The sequence below is a fragment of the Varroa destructor genome, unplaced genomic scaffold (genome assembly GCF_002443255.2).
Source record: "Varroa destructor unplaced genomic scaffold, Vdes_3.0 BEIS01000001.1, whole genome shotgun sequence".
NCBI classification, from domain to species: Eukaryota; Metazoa; Arthropoda; class Arachnida; order Mesostigmata; family Varroidae; genus Varroa; species Varroa destructor.
In genome coordinates, this window is record NW_019211454.1 from 73,022,773 (window position 1) to 73,044,083 (window position 21,311).

The 21,311-nt window shown below is 40.4% G+C and overlaps 2 protein-coding genes and 2 non-coding genes across 13 annotated transcripts in view; 2 read left to right on the plus strand and 2 right to left on the minus strand.

Moving 5' to 3' along the window:
• The window catches only part of LOC111243941 (uncharacterized), a 156,012-nt gene extending 144,781 nt beyond the window's left edge, over positions 1-11,231 (minus strand). For 4 of the 10 annotated variants that reach the window (XM_086984077.1, XM_086984033.1, XM_022790314.2 and 1 more), the window contains exons 1-2: positions 11,091-11,231; positions 8,418-9,842 (exon numbers count right to left, since the gene is read on the minus strand). In XM_086984077.1, the coding sequence (XP_086840203.1) occupies positions 8,418-8,769 (352 nt within the window). In that variant the 5' untranslated portion in view covers positions 8,770-9,842; positions 11,091-11,231. Of the gene's footprint in view, positions 1-8,417; positions 10,753-11,090 lie in introns of those variants that run through there. The other 6 variants (XM_086983896.1, XM_086983868.1, XM_086983955.1 and 3 more) reach the window with 6 other exon arrangements.
• LOC111243949 (uncharacterized) lies at positions 11,179-14,004 on the plus strand. The gene is made up of 3 exons (XM_022790337.2): positions 11,179-11,318; positions 12,285-12,397; positions 13,696-14,004. Exons 1-3 carry the CDS (start codon positions 11,237-11,239, stop codon positions 13,825-13,827), a joined length of 327 nt encoding a protein of 108 aa, XP_022646072.1. The 5' UTR covers positions 11,179-11,236; the 3' UTR covers positions 13,828-14,004.
• Positions 14,005-18,559: 4,555 nt separating this feature from the next.
• LOC147759072 (U6 spliceosomal RNA) lies at positions 18,560-18,661 on the minus strand. Its single transcript, XR_015319847.1, has one exon. It is a non-coding gene; the product is annotated as a U6 spliceosomal RNA (small nuclear RNA).
• A 2,321-nt stretch (positions 18,662-20,982) lies between these two features.
• On the plus strand, positions 20,983-21,084 carry LOC147759073 (U6 spliceosomal RNA). The gene has a single exon (XR_015319849.1). It is a non-coding gene; the product is annotated as a U6 spliceosomal RNA (small nuclear RNA).
• The last annotated feature ends 227 nt before the right edge of the window (positions 21,085-21,311 follow it).

The window sequence follows — 21,311 nt, forward strand, 5'->3', positions numbered from 1 at the left end:
CTCCCTTCTATGAGGTTGGATTTTAATTGTCTGTATTATTTCTATCTCTGTATGTTGCCGCTGTGTGTGCCATCATATCGCTTGCACATTGTCCGCGTGAAATACAAGTCACTTTGTCTAAACTGATCGAAACCGCTAGTCTAACTATCTGAAACGACATCGTTGAAGCTATTGCCTCTCTACGCATAGTTATAGTTATTATCTTACTCTACGATGTCCTTATTTTCGCCGCCATTCGTCGGGTTTCTACAAATCCCTCTGTGTTCTTTTTATTTTCGCGGAACGTGCACAGCATCACTGGAACGGGTACAACTTCCACTAATCATCCTACCTTGAACCCTTGAACAACGGGTTCCGCTGTCTCAGTGCTTCAGATGTTGCTGTTGTTGTTGTTGTTATTATTTAGTATGTTGAGCTTTTGTCGCCGGCATAACTAAGCGCCTGTCACCGCCCGCCACTCATCTCTGAAGGGACGGTCAAAATGCAAATAGCACAGCCAGTCTATGCTGACACGCGGCGCGAACGTTGGCGCCGGTGCTGCCGCCACCTCAAGCGTAAATCAGCTAAAATATCAACATCATCATCACCGTCGTCGTCATCATCAACAACAACATTTCGCACAGCAAATCAGTATACGTACGATGGTAAACGACGATAAAGTGCAGAACTAACGACTGTTAAACTATTGTCGATAATAACACCAATAATAATAACAGCAGAAGCTGTGGGACACCTGTATAGGTTCAATAACGACGGGTTTTTGCGGGTCCAGCAAACAACGAATCATCTAACAGCAAGCGTCCTATTGTACCCCCTGCCGTTGGCTGCCGGAGAAGACAACTGGAAAGAGGTTTGTGCTTGCCGTTAATCGTCAAAGTATCGCGTCATATAAGCAGCCGTATTAATCCTAAAACCAATCGACTTCAAACGGAAATCCCATTTTGTCGGCTTTTCGTTTGCAGGCCTTTGCCAATTTTCGGGTGTTCCTATTTCCTCCAATAACCTCAGCAGAACAAGAAAATAAAGAAGGAGGGGAAGCCACCCCCAATCTATCACTCAACGCGATGGTAACCGGCTACGTAAGCAGGCGACGGACATAATCGTCGTCACCAATCCTAGCGATTTGCTGACCCTTCACCATATCTGTGCATACCCTCAGCAACGTCATTAACCGTGTATAAACGATCGATTCCCTTCGTACGTCTTACATACACTACCACGATCGATAATTCTACCGTTGCCCGTCTCTCAGTTCACACACAAGCAGAGATGCACACTCACAAATCGAGCTATATTATAGTACACTATGCACAGCCACGGCTGGCTGATATGTTCACGGGCAAACCGATAATGACGCAATGAAAAGGCCCGCATTTACGCTTTAGAATGAAAAGAAGTTCTAGTACCGCCGAGGGCAAGCGTATTTGTATGCCTACGTGTGACCGTTCGCGTAATAATTCCTTTTTTGCGAGCATTTGCTTTTTCGTTGTCCAGCTATAGGCTATTCTGTTCACTTCTGCGTTGTTTTCTTGACTTCTTCCTAACCACGATCGACTCGATTTCGACAACATCGTCGTCTTTTTCTCCAGAGTGGGAATAAGCCGTCACCACAACAACAACAAACACAGGCAATGAGCTGTAATGGCACACGAAAAAGATTGCAGTTTTCTTTCTTTCCTTTTCTCAATTTTCTTTTGCCGCTTCTTTGTCTCCTTTACCTGTTCGACGTTCATCTCACGCCGCGCAGTATACGCTGCAGATGGCTCTCAGGACGCCAGAAGGTGACGAAGAGTCTTGCCATGCGGCACCACCCCCGCCTAACATCGCCACCGTCATCATCTAGTAGCATAATAATCATCATCCATCCCTTGGTTAGCATTGTCTAGTGTCGTGGAAGATGGCAGATGAATACGACGACAATGGCGGCGGCGGCGGCCTGTTTTTTTGGCTAGTTGTCGGAACTTGTCCTCCTACATCAACCGACCAAGCAGCGGACAACAGCAGAAGCACTGGTCGTTCTGCTGCTTTGCCCATCCGTGATTGAACGGAAGGAAAATTGTGGCACGATGCAAAACGTGCCACAATTTTCCTTTTTTCATATGTATATATATGCGTGGCCATGTTTAGTAATTCGTTATTAGCACTTTCACGCGCTCGTTTTAGCCGGCTTTTCACCAGCTAATCATTTTATAGAGTTAGCCATGGACACTGCCAGTGATTTCGACTGTTCCGCTAGATCCGGTAACATCAGATCATTATCATCACCATGCTCCTCACGATGACAGCGTTGACAGGCATGACGACGGGAGACGGCGATCCAGGTTGCTTGATTGGATGGATGGGTAGCGCGCGAAAAGCAGTGTACAGCCAAGCAAGGCACGATAAGATGACGCTAGTTAGTGGATTGATCTGACACGCTACTCAAGAGGTCTGTCCATCTATCAAACGGTCATCTTTTCTTGTAGTTTCCATCGAAATTTCGGCAAATCCTCACAACTTCCAAGCCGTTTACAACTACAATCAATTCGGTATAGATGGGTGGTTGCCACACCAATTTGATGCCCATAGACATGTTATTGCGTGTGGTCGTGATGAACAGTGGTCAGAGAAGGAGCCGGGTGCTTAGACGCCGAGTCTTCCAAGTCGGTGTTTGTCTGCCTTCCTGCCTGCCTACATGTATGTGCGTCTGTGAGGGAGCAACTGACACTCGGTGGATGACGGTGGAAGAAGGGGGCAGGGATTATAAGATCGGACACCCATGTGCATGAGCAAAGAGCAAGCGATAGCCGTAAGATTGGGTGTGCGACGGCTAAACTTCGCGCCCCATCGTGGTGGCACCACTAGTCGCTATAGTGCGCGAATCAAGCCTTTCAAAACGACAAACGGACACAGCAGTATATGAACTAAGCAAGCCTAAAGAGCTGGACCTCTTGTTGACATCGACAATTCGTTATCTTTTACTAATTCCGACCACTATCAATTGCAACAACTATCATTATTGATACCACTACACTCCGATTGTAGTCACGTACCGTATGTGTTAAATGTCTATTTCTAATGGCATGCTTGGATAGTTCTGGGCATCGGACATAAACTCAACTGAGAGAAAATAGGAGGGCTAAGAAAACATCGGGAACAACGGATTTCGTTCGACTTGATTTGGTCGACAACTGACTAGAAAACCTAATCGGTCCTATTATTGCACCAGCAACAGCTTTATCGCTATAGGCCGATGAGGATGAAATAGTGATAGATAGTTCTTATTTTCTATTACGGTGTCCAATTGAATCACCTACATTTTTACACTCGCCTTAGCATCGACGAACAAGCGCCTGCCTACCGACCGCAGTTGACCAAACATCGCTTTAATGACAATTCCTCTCACCAATCGTGACCACCGATCATTGGGTCTCGACTCGTTTGTTTGTCAAAAAAAAATGCACCAAGAAGGAGTGAAACGCCGTTCTTGTTTCCCATAATGTCTAATCAGTATTGACGTATACAAACCATTTATGACCAAAGCTCTTATTTATAACTAAACCTTCTATTATTATTATTGAGTCTTCCCGAAGACGATTAATGCGCCTATCCTGACGCGACAATCGTAGGTTTCAAGCTAACTTGTGCCATAGGTTTGTTTGGCCCATATCAATATTGCACAATACGTCTAGCTAGCTACCCGTAATCACTTGTTTGCCAACGTGGAAATGGGTCAAATATACACCGATTGAATATTCTCTATTGAATGAAATAGCGTATAGACAATCGTATATGCAATATGAAACAAGGATGTAGCGATGCTTACGGAGACACGATTAGGCTTGTTTCAGGACATGTTCGGACTGCATAGAAGTAGATCACCTTTTCCTTATAGATTCTTTATTCCTTCTTACTTTGAATCAGGTTAAATGTATCATAGCAGTTGCAGATTTTTTCATATCCGACAGCTGGTAAACTTGGCCCCCTAAAATAAACGTTAACCATAATGGCTAAAAAGTCTACAATCGTCTAGTAATACTGCGTAAGCAACTATGAGTTTGTTTGCACTATCCGCTGTCGTGAATAATAACAGTACGCTATTGTACATGGTTAACTAACTAACTAATTCCGTTTATAGTTTGTTACCAAGCTGCGTGCGAATTAAAATCTCTGAACCAGATCGTTGCCTGTTTGTGTACGTTTCGCTACGTTTGTGTATGTGTCACTGTAGTTGATGGCCTTGTCCTAAGACAAATCTCCATCACTTTGATTGGCTGTATCATACATCTAAGTACTTTTATTCGAAACATTTCTATTCAAATGATGAGAATTCACGGAATCAGAACGCTTATGTGTTGCGTATGTGGATGTCGTATGACAATGTTCACCATTGGATGTTTTCTAAGAGCTCTAAGGTAAGTGTGTACATAGTTATAACACGTTTTGTGATGTTTCGAGTCGTACTAGCTCGGTCTCAATTGCGCTGAATCAGAGTTGTGCGTCGGGTTTACAAGCAAATCCGAGGGACTTTTGAACTACACGTCGTCGACAGATGAAATCTAGTCGGTAGATACTTCAGTCTGCTGCTAAAAAGTTGTTCGATTCCAATGCCAGACCCGATCGCCATGCGCTAACTACATCCTGGATTGAGTAAAAGAATATCGAACATCGGCTTTAATTCACTTGTTCTCCTGATCTGAGTTCGTGTGATTGCAGACGGGATATTCCGTGCGCTGAAAAGAAAAATTAGTGAGCAAGCAGACCCCACTTCCCATAGATAGAAAAATTACATATGAAAATACGAATGGTACGCATATGGCGGCCTAAAAAATACCAGAGGCCTGGGAAAAGCGCGTAAAAAATAAGGGAGGTATCCCTAGCACTTATTGAAAAATTATTGTTCTAACCTAGCTGGTTCAAAGGTTATTCAATTTCGAGGTCAGCCGAATTTGCCTGTAACCGCTTTATATATATATATATATATATATATATAAAGTAGTCTAAAAATCTCTCGATAGCTAAAAAGCGTCTATTTGCCGGCTTCCCCATGTGTCTTTTTCTCGCTGCCCGCGCAACGTAAATACGTCTCGACGTTGAAGTGAATGACAAATTTCAATTGTAATCAATTGCAACACGCTTCTAAATGCAAATATCAGTGAATGAGGTTATATCTGGTAGCTTTTACAAGTCTCTCTTTCTGCTGCCAAAAATAACCTCTCACCCCAATTAAATGTTTACGTGGATAAATGTTCATCTTTTTTCATTGCATACTGCATAAATGCCCATTTCGGCAAGCAGCATGAGTCGCTAATGAGGCCCTTCGTTTGATCAGGGTAGGGGGCTTCGTCATCTGAAGTGGATTAGAAGAAACGTACGAGGCGCTTTTCGTCTTGCCTTTTGTATTTACAAATTGTTCGACACTTGTTGTAGTGCTTAACGCTTCTTGTCTTGTTATATTACGTGTTAGGAAAAATCCTTTCTCTTTGTATTATTTTCATCATCTAGTTAAACCTGCTATATTTATGTATTATAAGGAATTTCGAATTCACGAATCTGCTCTAAGGACTACATCCGTTTATTTGTCCAACAGCAGGTCAGAACCAAGCAGGGGTATTGTACAGTGATTTGTCTTTCTATCAATAGTGAAACAACCGATCCGACTGTCAAATCAGCTGATAATGCTTGGTTTTTCCTTGATGCGTCACAAAGTGTAGCTGGAACTGGCGCACCGTAGTGCTTTACCAGCATTGCGTCGTATCCACACATATAAACGAAAAAGACGGAAGTCCGACGTTTTTCAAGCTTTGCATTGATTGACGAGGGACAAGTTCGAATTCTCAACTAATTATCTTACCAAGGTAAAAAAAAATTAAGAAACTAATTAGTCTTCCTATCATCTCAGAGTGTAGAAGTCTGCTAGTGTTTAGGAAAACCGTTGTAACGGCCCTATTGTTATTGTCGTCGTTGTATTGATTCTGTTCGGGTAGTTTTGATCTACATTCCTACAATTTTTATGGACCTGATGGATGTTAATGGACTGCAGGACAATGTGCTAGCCACCGTGGCACAATAGAACAAGCGGCAAACGGCTCACCAGCCAGCGACGCAGGCAGACAATCACCCGAACGAATGAACCAGTCTTAAAGGGGCCCTCGCTCTGCGCGACACCGACATTGGCAATTTCCTTTCGAACTTCGGCTGTAATCGCAGTGGAAGTGGCTGTCGACCACTACTACTTCGAACGCACGGAACGGAGACGCTATCGAGCTGAACGATAAGATTTAATGCGATGCGGACTTCGAAATCGTTACGGGCGACGAATCGCTAAGCAGGTCGAACAATCGCTCTCAGTTAACTGACGGACCAGAAGTGCAGCCGCGTACCAACTCACGAAAAAAGCTACACAGACGTATGCATTGTGGATATATGAAAAGTACGTAACAAATAAGTAAAAGCTTGTACTTCCTCGGACTGGCACTATTAACTGCAGGAGCTGCACGGTGTACGCCGTGCAGTAATATTCGTTATTACGAATCAAGTATGTAATAATTCCTGCTTCGACGGTTAGTTCTTCGGGTGCGCCTGAACTTCAGTGCAAGATACTTTCAGGCGCGTTCAATGTTTTTTTAATAACTGAGGATCGAGAAGCAAAAATGTGCCCAGACGTAACCATTATTTTTCAGATCGAAACAACATAGTTTTTGCTCACATTGTCGTTTGATCTTCTCTAAAATAGCGTTCTTTTCAGCGTTGCAGGCCAATAACTGTTTGATTTTACCACGACTAGAAAACACAAATTGAACCCGAAATGTGTTGTAAGTTGAATGTTACAAGCAAATCCTGTCAAAAATAAACACTATCCAGTCAATCAGGCCATAATCCAGTCTGTGCCAGTTCTATGACTAATCCCTACGGCAGAATTGCGTTACCGATTTTGCTCAGGGTCAGTCGGTTACCTTTATTCTGTATCAATATTCTAGGACTTTGTTTCTAAACCGTGATTCGCCCAGTGACACGTTCATGGTTCATCAGTTTGGTCAGTAGGTGTTTCTTAGTTTTCATAGATGGGGATTTGCTTTAACAACCCTTTGGACACACCCAGAATTGACTTTTATATGCCGTAAATATCGAACCACTTATTTCTAAGGCAAACTGTATACGGCTTTAGTTGGTGGCGGGTAACGGTGGGCGTTATCCTTCTAAATCGTGGCAGATGTTCTCTGCAGGTGATTCATTCCTTCAAAGTCAGTGAAGTGCACTGATCAACGTAGACTTTGTCACTTGTGTTTGTCCGTTCGTCGTGCTGGCACGTAAATCTCTACCACACTCTGTGCAAGACTAAAAAAAAAGGTTTCATAACTGTTCTCGTTTTGAAGTTACCAATGGATTTTAGCGTCAGCCATCCTGACACTTCTTCACATATCCACCAATCTGCTTTATGACTATATATGCAGCAGCTGACTGCAGTGAAACCTATCAGCTGACCAGGACCATTAGACACACTGATCCCGTATAGAGCCGACGTTGCGTAGGCAGTAAAAAAGATCGTCCTTACACGTTGATACATACTGGGACAGGCCAAATATCACTCATGTGAACCTGAATAGAGAGGCACTTCTGTCTCTGTTCGTCTGCCTGCCTGTGTAGCTATGCGTTCATGTGTCCCGTATAGGCGGTCGTTAGTGTTTAGGCATGGGCGAGCCCCGCTTTCGCGATTTGGTCGTCTATAGCTGAAGGAACGACAAACAACGAAAAACATCGGCCACGAATAAGTTAAACATCAGTGAATTTTTGTCTGTAGCTCGCTTCTTTCACCAAACGGTACAAATCGGAAAGCAAGATTGGAAAAATGGACGATTAAAGATTAGTTACGACAATTTCACACTTCGGTACCATGTCGACGTTTAAGTGATGTCGGTTTGTAACAAAGGGGTAGAACGATTAGATACACGTCGACTGCTCAGAATCTAAAGGCTGTGCCGTATGCTCGGGAGGATCTGGAATATGCCGTGTAGGCAATCAAGTTTTGACTTGCGCAACCACTATCGTTTCACCTCAACGATGACCTCAATATTGTTTGCCAAATTTCCTGTATTCGCGCGCTGTTCAAAGGTCGGAGTATCATAAGCAAACAACGAAAGCTGTAAGGTACATTATTTAATTGTTTATCGTGCTTATTACAGGCAAAGCTTATGTTGGAGCAGATATTCGCCGTTACCTATACCTGAAAAACAGCGTTTTTTGTGCCGAGTCCTGAAACGACTGTTAAATGTTTTGGAGAATAGCAGACAAATACCCGTAAAAACACTAGGCAACGTAGAAATTTTGCCTAAGCGAAAGGATCGCATGCATATTAGATATCTAGAATTAATTAAAGGGACGGTCCTAGTCAGTTTTGACCACTATTCGTTAAGGAGAGCTGTTTTCCCGCTACTCACCTAAACGGAGTATGTCATATCCAACAGGCGGCCGAAGGGCACGTCGGGCCCACGCTGAACGGACGACGTCTAAGGAGTATTCCCCGCCCGACACGAGTATTGTGGTAGGTACGATGTATCCGCGGTACTCCAGTGACTGCACACACTGTACAAGGCATTGGTTCCAAAAGCACTGCGAGTTTTCGCGTACGAAACTTTTAAACAGCGTCCAGCCGTCGACATGGGCGTCCTTTGATTTGGCCTGCTGTGAAAGCTTGCGCCGATCACGGCAAATAATAGCCAGACAGTTTTTGAGGAGAAGCACGCGCTGATAGCGCGAAGACGCCACTCCGAGACCCATGTCCGGCGCCATCGCGCCGTGGCGCGTCCTTTGCCTTCGCTTACGTATGTGTAGCCTACTTTTTATATTTGGTGTCCAGCTTTTTTGCACGGGGTTGTCCGTTGCCGTTGGAGATCCCCAGTAAGCCCCCTTCGGCAACAGACGTGAATAATTCAGTAGTCGCTTAACCGTTACCTTTGCTCAAGATGGAAGCCAACGAGGGCAGACTTTTTAAAACAACATCGCACGTAAAATCCAAAAGGTAGCAAGGCACACTTTTTTTCTTTTTGCTTTTCTCTTTGCAACAACAGCACCACGGGAGGATTTCAGGAGATACACAAAATGCCTTCTAAGCTTCTTACTTTGCCTCTCAATAAGATCGACTTTCTTTCCGTTTCACCCACAGAAACATGATTCGCACACATGTAGAAATGAACGACGGCCGGTACACAGCAGAGTAGGCCAACAACACAAAACCAATTGACCAAGCGCCAGACCACTTACTCTGGCGATTGGGCAGGTAGGACACAGCTGGTCTGAGAACAACAACTACTATGACCACCACTACTACTGTTACTCCTACGACAGAGCGGCAGAACGGCGTTCGCTGCCAACGGCGTTTGCTGGCGAGCGAAGCGACAGACCGCGCGCCTGCAACGGAGAGGGAACCGTTGGCCACTTACCGCTGCGCTATTGCGCCTAACGTTTGCCACCACCATCAGCCGTACCACTCTCGCAGCAGCATTAGCGGCAGCAGCCGCGCTATTCGTATCTGAGCGCCACGACATCGTTCGTATCCATTCCATCCGGTTTATCTGACGTTCGCGCGGGAGCGATGCTGCCGCCTGGTGAGAGGTTGGCGCTGTACAGAAATCTACAGTCAGCGCAAACAGCCGTATGCTTGCGTATCAAACATATTTAAAAAGAAATACTCAGTGATTGTGTGTATCGGTGGAGCATGTGAACTTGTGTGCGAAAGCTAAGAAGGCAAGGTACTACTGATAATGCTGTATACCATGGGTCGAAGGCCACACGTGGAAGTTGCGTGCTCGGGTTCCATAGCACTGCTTGGCGGAACAGTGGTTTTCATGATGATTCAATGCTTACTGAAAGAGAGGACGACATGTGAGTCATGGAATAGATATGCCTGGTTCGTGCTGGGCTTCAGCTGTGTGATGCAATGCTAACACATTTACGAGCGTAAAATTGAAAACATTCATTTACTTTGATCAATGAACTTCTCTAATTTTAGAAACGTATCAGCATCAATATAAAACCCCTCCAAAGTCCATTGTCATGGTGAAACAAATTTGATTATATCGAGATAGTAAGTCCGAAGATTAAAATATATCTATATAATATCTATGCTGCATTTATGATAGACTGACGCTAATTAAAAAATAACGCAGTTTGAGTTTTGCAGGGCCGAAGCTGCGTGCAATTTTGAGCCTGAACATCCGACGTACCATCTGACTGCAGTACCCAAACATAAAATGAAATTTAGCAGAACTATGCCAGTTTAAGATAAAGACATATTGACTGGCGATGGGCATATTAATATCGCTAACATGACAGCATAGGATATTGGCAATCTATTAAGCATACTCTTATAAGTACTTCCCTTTGTTACGTTGTAGCATTACGGCTCCAGTCCATCTATTTAACAGCGAGTTAAACGGAAAATAGCTTTAATAGAGTAATCGTCATATTGGATAATGAAGCTTTAACACTAAACTCTTACGCAGGACTCATTTACGGCACTTAGGCAAATACTTAGTATGATCTAAGTTGGAAAAAAGTTGGAAATATTTGACGCGCTACCTCCATGTTTTTAGTTTGCATAAATGTAAAATCTGCGACATTAGTTACTAAGGAGAATTGTATATATGTATTAAGACTGAATAAAGTTTCATGAATTTCCAAATGGAATGTGCCTTGTAAGGTTGGCGTACAAGTTAAGTAACCAATAGCTTAAGTCAAAGCCTAGTTTAACTAATGAGTTGACCATCACCTTCTTTGAGCCTTTGTTCAGAAAGTAACTTTCAAATATGTTTTTCATGCCTTCCAGTGAGAGGCGTTTGTTCTGGGCAAATTCACTCTCTTAGGGGTTTTATAGTTAGCGTGGTATAATTATTCGTGTGTTCCCATTGCTGAGGAATTATGGGATATTTTGCAAACAATAATTATTAGGAAAGGTGATAAAAAAAAAATAAACGCTTTTTGCGCTTCTAATGAAACCTCGAAATACTCTGTAGTAGGATATATAGAAGCGTAAACTTTCCGCGAAACTACGTGTACTGTAATGCTGCAACTCGATTCAGATCCATATACTATCACTATACTAAAGCACGTACCTGTTTGTTACCTAAACGAACTTGGCAGATATTTTTTTGAAAAATAATCACAATGCACCGAAATTCGTAATGAAAACGAAGTTCTCGATAGAAAATTTTCTCCGTATTAAGATCGAACACTGATCGTCCTTTATTCTTGAGTCGAAATGGAGAAGCAGCAATGTGAGTCACCCCCGCACGGAGGAAACGTGCACTCTGCTACTGCGTCTCCACTGATTGACCCAGCAGGTAAGAACTGTGACAACACTTGTAGCGGGCATCTAGCTTCTTCACAACGCGTCTACATCGTCGGAAGGAATACATTGTGTAATTAGTTAGTAGGGCGCGTCACATTCATCTCCAATCATGACGGCAAAGAAGCTAACTGTTAAGTTACTTGAAAAGACCACGTCGAAACTAACTAAAATAGCAGAATAAGCAGACCAGAAAACTAATAGCAAGTTTTTTTTTTTGATGATTTTCTTCGAGATGCGTTACTCATTGGTCAAACGATTTTGATTTTGACCTAGAAAAGCTCAGACGAAGTCTGCCTTGTGATATAATGAAGCGCCAATTTTCAAATTTGAACTGTGTAAGTGAATTAATCCTTGCGTCGAATAGTCATGTAACTTTTAAGGCTCCTATTTTTACAATTATATCTACAGGCCTAATAGTTTTTCTATCCCGAGCGCATATAATATATATTGTTTTGGTAGATCATGGCGACAGATCGATACTGTTGATTTGGAAATTAACGTTTTTTAGTTTTTCTCTTTTATCAAGTTCTGTGGTATATTTGACAGCCATCTTTCGCCTTATGGATGGATAAGGCTCAAGAATGTCTTGTCCGACTTCAGTGTATTACGCACGTGTGGTTTTAACACCGTCGTGGCCTGTTTTGGAGAAGGACTTTTTAGGTGTAGACTTGATGTCCAATTTTGCGTATGCAAATAAAGTAAATGTTGAAAAAGCGGATCTTGTTTCCGACATAATCGAACGTTTCGCGAACAGCCGACTTGGAGACCTTTTCTGCTGTCATAGTATTCTATTTCGCTACAATCTTTTACCAAGCCAAATGGGCACGATTCGAAATCGTTACACGATCAGGCTGTTTTGGACTAAGTTGAAGCACGATGCTGTCTCAGTATTTCAATCACTTGGGTATCTACAGTGGCGAAGAAAACTAGTTCAATATGAACTAAACACTGCTTACAGGTCTGACAGGCTTCTTTCCGCCAGGACTTGCCGCCGGCTACGATCCATTTGCCGAAGTTCACCAAAATCGGAATCAGCCAGTGCCTCAACGTCAGGCCCCGCAACAACCCCCGGTACGCAGTACAGATCATTATTGCATCTTTGCCGAGTTTTCTAGAGAGGATTACTGCTTGAGGCCAATTATTGTAAGCGAACGAACTTTTATTTCAGATTGTCAGGTAAGCACTGATACGTCTGATAACGGCATCTTCCTGCTAACTTGTCTGCTACGTGCTGTCATTTTATCACTGCAGGGTATCTGCGAAAAATAGTTTCCTGGCGTTGTGTGTAGATATCCACGTAGGCAAAGTTTTTATAGTACTTCCTCTCGTATCTGTGTATATAAATATACCAGTATTATGTTTACTAGCTTGCATATCATTTTCGTGTCCATGATACTCCTGAGAATGTTATATTGGCACATAAATATTTCAACATACTGTTTACACGTTGACTGAGTGTTTGTTTACGTGAACTTTTTTTTACGAACAAACGCAACATATTTAGGTCCTAAGGTGTTTGGATATTGATTATATCACAAGGAATATATTTTCTGCAAAGGTCATACGAATCATCTAATATGAGATAGAACTCTTCTTGCTTTGACAATGACCCCCCCCCCCCTTCCCCCATAGTAATGTTTATACCCTTCTACGGCGATTGTTGATCATACGGGAGCGACAATTAGTCTGACGCATATCGGCCACTATGATGGTTCCCCATATCCTGTTAGTACTAGCGGTTTTAATACGGGTCGGCGCTGGGCGCTGTTTTTCTCTGTTGGATTAACGACTATCATATAAAAGTTGGTTAACATGAAATATGACAATATGGAATGGTTGACAATATGAAATAGTTTCAGGCTAACATTGAATCCTTTTACGACTATTTAGATGTAGAACTTTATGAATCAATAGGAATATTTAAGAAAAAAAAAGTACAATGGCAGCAGGCTCGGTACCTGAGCGCAAAGTACAAAAGCTATCTGTAAGCATAGCTAGGTGTATGCGAAAGTGGAACGGCCTACTTCATGGCACAACGACCTAGTACATGTGCACACATATAAATGGAATAAAATTACGATCTGCTGCTAACGTGAGAGTTCTTTTCTAGAAAAGATTTCCGGCGTAGGCGGAATACTGTTTCGGTTGTACAATGAGGTTTGTCGCAGAGAAAGAAACGCACCCGTCGGATTGAGTTGTCATAACACATTGATTCATTGTTTATAGGCATAGGGTCGTTTACACATGCAAATGTTAGACGTTCTGTTTGAAGCTAATTATAGCTTTGTATTTGATTAGCCCCAACAGATCATTTCCTTTCCTGATTATAGTCAATTGTATAACGTAAACGTTTGTGCCGTCCTAAATAGATCTACGACATTATGGGTAGCCCACCATCTAATAACCTTAGGCCCAAGTCAACGAACAGTTCCAGAAGAAGCTCTAAGGACAAAACTAAGAAAGATGTGAAGAAGGGAAGCACACTACATGCAAAAACGTGATCTCAGACTGCTTTGTCGCGCAGCTGAATAGATATATTTGTGAGATGGTCACTATGACAAGAGTGATTTTGGACGCGCATCTAAGTTCTTTCGACAAAGGAATATTGATGAAAAGGAAATCAAAATTTGCCTATTCAAACTTGTCAAGTAAATAAAAAAAAAAGCGGGTTCAATTGACTTTTTTGGCTATGCTATTTCTACTCACGTCAGTGGTAACTCGTTTAATTCATGCTATAATCGATTTGTTCTGTTTCAGGGACCCGTACGCATAATGATTGTATATAGGTTTTTTTGTCTATTATGTTACTATATCATATCATAAATTAATCAAGAACTCGAGGAAAATTTTGGCAGGCCGTTTGTAGTCGACATGAGCTCACACGCTACTTCCGTTATTAAACAAAAGTCCTTCTAGAACAGGAAAAAGTGTCATAACGAACAACGATGAGTCTTTATACGAATTCGAACAAAGATCAGCTGTAGACCCTGCCATTTAAAACGAAGCCCACAAACTTTTCGCTCGAAATCAATGATTGCCCATTCCACACAGCTTCTGAAAAATTCGAAAGAAACTTTGAGGAAAACCGGGAAATTCCCAATAGTTTAAGCTAAAAAGGCATCTTAGACTTCACGTTAATGATACAGGGACATAAAATAAATAATCTCAGTTGGTAACTCAAGATAAGCTCGGTAAAAGAACAATTTTTCGGCCTTTTTACCTCTAATTATTCCAAAAAAAAGTCCGTCGTCGCTTTTCTCTGTGTAGCGTTACCATACCACCCAATATCGCGTAACGCAGTCACTTTATACATGTAAAGGTATTTGTGGGAGGAAGACTTAAGGAAAGGAAATTAGAATTTGTTTAATTCTCGAATTAAGGTCGTAACCATTTGTGGATGTTGGCTGTACTGAATGAATGTAATCGCCAGAGGTAGCGCTTTTAACGCATACGATAAATTTTATTAAAACATCTATTTTTATTTAGATATTTAAAAATAAATCATAACAAATATTCTTGATCTATACGTGCCGCTTTCTATTATTATAAACACCGCATGTCTATGAAAAAAAAATGGCACGCATACTAAGCGTGTCAGAGCTAGTACAAATAATGCTTTGAAACAGTTTCTTGCTTTTCACGTATTTTTAATAGTAATTTTAAGCGTAATTGATCAGATAGGTTTAATATTGTGGAAGAATCCAATAGTAGTTATTGCCATCGAGCTGAATTAGTTTTCTGGTTTTTTGCCACGTGTCATGGTGCCTAATTTCGCGAAGTGTCTATGGAAAGGGCAAATAAATTAGTTAATTCATAACATTTACGTGTTGCTTATGCATTTTTTAATGCGCATGGTTAATGGCCTTATTGCGATCTGGTTTGTACATAATCATGTTACCAACAGGTAAATACCTATTATCAGTTATAACATGAACCTAAGATTAATAAAAACCTACTCATGAAATCTGCTTCGTACACAAAAGACTTTTCTTGTCCTTTTATAGCAGCTCTAACTAAACATGTTGAAGTTATATTTTCAAGCCTCAAGTTATGTTTATAAAATCCACATTCGTACAATATACTCGCTGCTCAACGAGTACTTCACAATGATCGTAGTAGCACAAAGCAGAAGTACTATTTTCATAGTTGTATAACTCTATGGCGATAGACATCTCTGAGTAGTTGTCCTGTTTGCCCTGAAATCGACTATGCCTCTTAGAAAGCAGGTTCTATTTATTATTTACACTTCCTTTTTGAACTCGAAGCTGTTTCTTTAGTACCATTTACAGTGAGGTCGATTAACGTAATAGAAAACTTTTCTTAAAAAAAGTTGTTAATAATTCTCGAATGAACCGAATTTGTAATAAAGCTATTAATAGGTTTCACCACCCATAAGTAAGAGCACGTGCTACTGCTCTGCGCTGTTATTAGCCTAATAGGGTCGTGCGATATCGTTAGGTGTCATTTTGTACACCAACGTGCCCCTGTGGTACTATTCTGAGACTGCCCTGAATGAGAAGCGACTTTCGCTCATGGAGACGATAGCGAACCGAATTAGCGACAAATTCAATTTGTATTTTTCTCAGAACGAAATTACCAACAAAGAACATCGAAATGGAAACCGTAACTTGTAACACCACTTTGATCTCGACGCTACCACTGAAGGTGACTAAAATATTTTGCCTAGGGAGCTGTAACAACTCTTCTAATCATTTGTAGAGATCTAGAGTTCAGAGGAAAGCCTCTTCATGAAAGCCATTAGGTAGAAAACAGCTTAATACAGCGTAAAATGAAAAACAGCGTCAACCATTGACTAAGGGCATACACACTTACATTTTTCGCCTTAATATTATTAAAAGTTGGGTGAAATAAAAGTAGTGCGATGATCCCAGAGCTTAACAAAATGTCCTCAAAAAATCTATGAGATGCCAATAAGTCGCGCAAAATAGGAAGAGAAGTTTATATTTTTGAATGCTCGTCACAGAATGTCAGCAGAAAACGTTGCAAGACGTTAAGGAAATGAAAAAAACTGCAGCAGAAAATGACGTATACTGTTTTTGCTTCACGCAGATATTTTAAAAGGAACGTGATATTCTTTCATACATACCCATGTAGGACCGATGAACGGCTCAACTGCGATATTCGATCTCTGTGGATCGATCAGCGAGTGCTATTTATTAAGTTTCTTATTATGTCTAGGCCTAGCGCCAGGCACTTACGTAACAGCTTAACTATTGGCGTAGACTTTGAAACAACGTTGTGAAATTATGAGGAGTAGAACAAAACAACTAAGAACATGTATGGAATTAAGAACAAAATAGACAGGAAGCAGCAATTCAAACTGCCATACTAATATCGGAGTTCCAGATGTCATCAATGTATATATATATATATATATATATATATATGAAAAAACAAGAATCCCCAGATCGTCACTATCTAGCTCAGAAGCTTAAAGCTCAACGTAGGCACATGTCTCATTCTGATCATAATCCCAAGTCGTCCAAACGATATTAAGGAACAGGCAAAGAAGGACCAATTCTATACGCGCATAATATTAATCACACATAAATAATATATGAGGGTAAAAATTTCCATAAAAATGCCAAATTATCAAAGATTTTATTAGGTTAGCTTATATATGGTTATTTTCCATAGATTTAATTAACAATATTCAACAAAGACCTCTTTCTAGTTTGTTGCTGATAAGCTTCTTCGGTTTCCGACTATCACTTTCTAAATTAACTAATTGAGTTAGGCAAAAATAGGTGTGCTTTATCGTGTGAAAAAAGAAAAATATCCCGGACCGCGCAAGTGAGAATTAGCGTATAATAGGGCGAAGACTAAAATAAAAGATCACTAAGAATCACTTAGGCTGTTAAAAGTTGATTACAAGACAATGCTATAGCTTAGAGGCAATACTATAACGAGCAGATCTCTGCCCGATACGAGCCACATACAATCATATCTTATGTACGAGTCTAGGTTAAAGGAATACGATTGGTTGGTATGGGTGATTATAGCATGTAGAATTGCGTAAGCTCATCCAACCAAATAGCAGGCAACATATCCAGTGATAAGAATTAGGACTAGATAACAGAATTTACTTTTAGTTCAGGGCGGGTTCGTCTCCCAGTTGGTCTACCACAGAATACTCAAGGTTGCTTAATCCTATGACTTTTCTTTAGGCAATGTCCTTTCATACTAAAGTACGATGCTGCCTTAGCAATTTCTTCTTACAGACATCATACTGGATCCATACCTCATAAATAATAGTTTCATTATTCGTCGTTAGATCCCAGAGCATGACATATTATTATTAATAATAATAATTCCCCACCCTCTAGTGGAGGGACATCCTTATTTTGTGTGGAACAGTACACGGTCTATTTGATAAATAGCCAAAAAAGCCAACCACCCCAGATTGTCGCAGGTAAATGGATGAGGTTCAATTTATTTATTATGAGCATGAGTTATAGTCGTGTTAATCGAACCTATAAATCGAAAAAATCCGATCAAAAAAAAATCTTAAAAAAAAATAGGATGAGTGTAGTACTCTAGATTTAAATTGAAAAATAAACTCCGAAAGTGGTAGCAAGTAATAAAATTTGTTCGTTCTTTTCTATTTTCATCTACTCTTCAGTGATTGCTTGACATCGCCAAAATTAATACGTTAACCGATACACTATTAATCTACATACCAACTATACTATGGCCATTTTCATATATTTTTCAACACTCATTTTCAGTAATAATAAGCATCACATGCGTACGACGCTAAACCGCATTAATGCAAGTTACTTCGAGGACAAAATCTCACGAAATGTGGTTCATTTAGTCTAACAGTTAACGGGAGCAAACAAGTCTTGTCTAGTAGTAAGCTAACTACGTACTTAGGTGGCTTACTATTAGGCAAGAGGTAACTTCGCCAAGTATAACGCCGTATTTTACGCCGGGTTCTGCCGTTCCACAAATCATTTGAGTAACAGACATACTATGATGCTTTTATTTTATTCATTTTGTTACAAGGCACACAATTCTCACTTAGGTATTACTTACCGCCATGACGAAAATATTTAAAATGTGGCTACCGTCTCTAAAAACTAACATAAACAAGAAATAGTTTGAATAAAAAATAAATGTCTAAATAATTCGAGTTATTCGCTTTTTTTTTAGACCAAACGGGATTGCCGTAACCTATAAAAGGGCCGAACAATATTGTGGTAATCTACAAAAAATGTGGAACGCTTCACGATTTTGCGTGTCATCCTTGCGCAGGGGCCATGCTAATCTTCTCTGTATCGTTCCAATTTTAGTATATGTATCCGAAGATACAGTACGAGCTTGTATTTCCGCATCTTATATACCGTTGTTGGAAAGCACGAACTCTGAACAAGGTAACGCAAAACAAAAATGTTGAATTTTGCCGTAACCCGTAGCTCTTATTCGTGTACTTGTAAGTCATGCCGAACTCCTGCGCTCTACTCATTGGTTGTATAACTTGAGCTAGGTCAGTAATAAGACACTTCTAATAGAAATACACAATTCTAAGATGAGCCGACCAATTTTCACGTGAGGGAGGGTTTTGGCGCCCATAAAAATTCGAACTACGTACGACCAACGCCAACAACAAAGCAGACAACATTGGTCGCAAACAATTTGAATATGAGCTTGCCGAGAGCTACCTTTTTCTACGAAAAAATATTCGAATCAAAGCAAAATTTACAAAAAAAAAGGCCCATGGACATTTATTATTCGCTCAGCTACTTGTATTTACAGTCATCATTAATTACGTTGCTTGCTGTACTATTGGTTATCGAATTTTTCTAAATCAAAATATTAACTCTAATAATTATATGACCTTTTATATTTACATACATATTTTATACTATTATATGATCATATACTGTAAGTTAAAATAATAATCGCCGAACATTAAAGGGTAAATCAACCGATTATTGTATAACGAAGTTAGGACGTTTGTAGGATGTTGAAGTTAGGATGTTGGAATTCTTATGAGTGTATGCGTTTGATGCTTACAGGTTTCTAGTTATTTTTGGTGCGTCTATATATATATGTATATATTTCAGTGTAAATGCTTTGAAATGGCAAAGAGTTTTGGGAATGAAGAGGCCTAATGGCCTGATAATATTTTGAAAATTAGAGCAGTACGTTTATACGTAGCTACGGTCAAAATGTCTTTAAAATTTTACCAGTTACAAGTGTAGTCCAAAAATCGTTTACAAGATTTCGTTACAAGAACGAAAATCCAATTCTTTCTACGTTCAAACAAAGTCACCCCTATTGAACCGAGGTGGCTTCCTATGTATGGTAGGATAGTATGCGACGTAGCACCTATATTTAATTCTAGTCAATTGTTTTTAGCGCGGCATTTCGAGCCATAATTTTACATTTTTTTTTAACATATTTACATATCATACCTAGTCGCTTGCAACAAAGCCAAAACTCACAGGCTGGATTGCCGCTTTATGTTATACCGGAGCTTTTGGTATTCTTTATACGATGGCAACGATTAACTATTTATCCAATCTGGGTAGGTCCGACACTAAGCGACGAGTCATTTCGCCTTTGCTGATCTGAAGTAATGCTTAACAGTACGGCGGACGCAAAACTAGAAATATGTAGTCTCCAATTACGAACATAGCTCTCATTTTGATAATACAAAAAATTAATATAAACGCAAAACGTCATATTAGAAGTGATCGAGAATTATCTTGATGCATTAATTTAAACTAAGACATGTTTTCATTCTCATTTAAAGTTGACAGATCATTGGTTATGGTACCGATATACACCGACACCGTACACCGAGAGGTGAGTTGCCAGACAGTTCACATCCTTCTACTTCGTCAATGCATTATACTGCGCAATAGGGAGTTAGAAATAATCTCAACAAAGTATACAGCATTATCTCAAATATGAGAAGGATACATCTTCTAATATTTTTTATATTTCTAAATATATAATAACCCTTTTATGCTGGGGAAATGTGTAGATCATTATGCCACATAGAGATTTTTTAAGGAAGTATGGCCTCGTGAATTGCTATACAGCTATTTCATCAAAGATAGGTGCGTAATGCATGTGTGGTAACGTGTCATTTTAACTGACAGTTAATTAGCTTGAATGCCACCGCTCTTGTCAATAATAACGGCTGATGTTTAAAGCTTTTCTAACATAGAGCTATAGCTTTGCTAAAAGCATTGCGCCTTCCGGCAGTGATACAGCCCTTAGAATTGGTCACTCTAATTGTAGCCAGCGCTCGAAGTAAGCAGCGCAATACGCCAAAACCCAATTCGACGACATCATTGTTTCGCTGGGTCGTCTGCTAGTGGCGCTCGTGGCCCTCGATCATTTTGAATACACTAAGGCGCGCCAAAACTCAGTTTTCGAACAGCCTGGTCGCCGCGATCCCGGAGCAAAAATTGCATGATTTTACTGGAAATGCTTAACTTTCAGCATGATACGTATTATAGAAAAATTGTAGATCCCGGCATATTTCATTGCCATTTACAAATCTTACAAAAGATAATGCTGATAGTGTCACAGTTTGAAGCGTCGCTCGACTAGACCCCGTCACCAAAATAGTGATCCCTGTGACGCGTATAAGAGGTGCCGAGATAAACAACGTCGGTGTATCTTCGGATACATATACTAAAATTGGAACGATACAGAGAAGATTAGCATGGCCCCTGCGCAAGGATGACACGCAAAATCGTGAAGCGTTCCACATTTTTTGCAGATTTACGGGTGTTGTTATCTCTAACAAATTGTATTCGAAACATTAGCAGACAGAACAAAAGAAGGGCCCAATAAAATCAAAACGTTTGATTTTATCACTGGATAATATATTGCTATAAACTAAGATTAAATGTTAACTTGTATTTCGTGATGATGTGTTATGTGATATCAAATCGCAGAATTTTTGTTTGGCTTGCATTTATCAGTTTTTCATAAAGTTCAC

Coding starts and splice junctions, on each gene's coding strand:
- LOC111243949 (XM_022790337.2), top strand. CDS start 11,237: ATGGAGAAGCAGCAATGTGAGTCACCCCCGCACGGAGGAAACGTGCAC. Junction 11,319..12,284: donor TCCACTGATTGACCCAGCAG/GTAAGAACTGTG, acceptor CACTGCTTACAG/GTCTGACAGGCTTCTTTCCG. Junction 12,398..13,695: donor AGGCCCCGCAACAACCCCCG/GTACGCAGTACA, acceptor CGTCCTAAATAG/ATCTACGACATTATGGGTAG.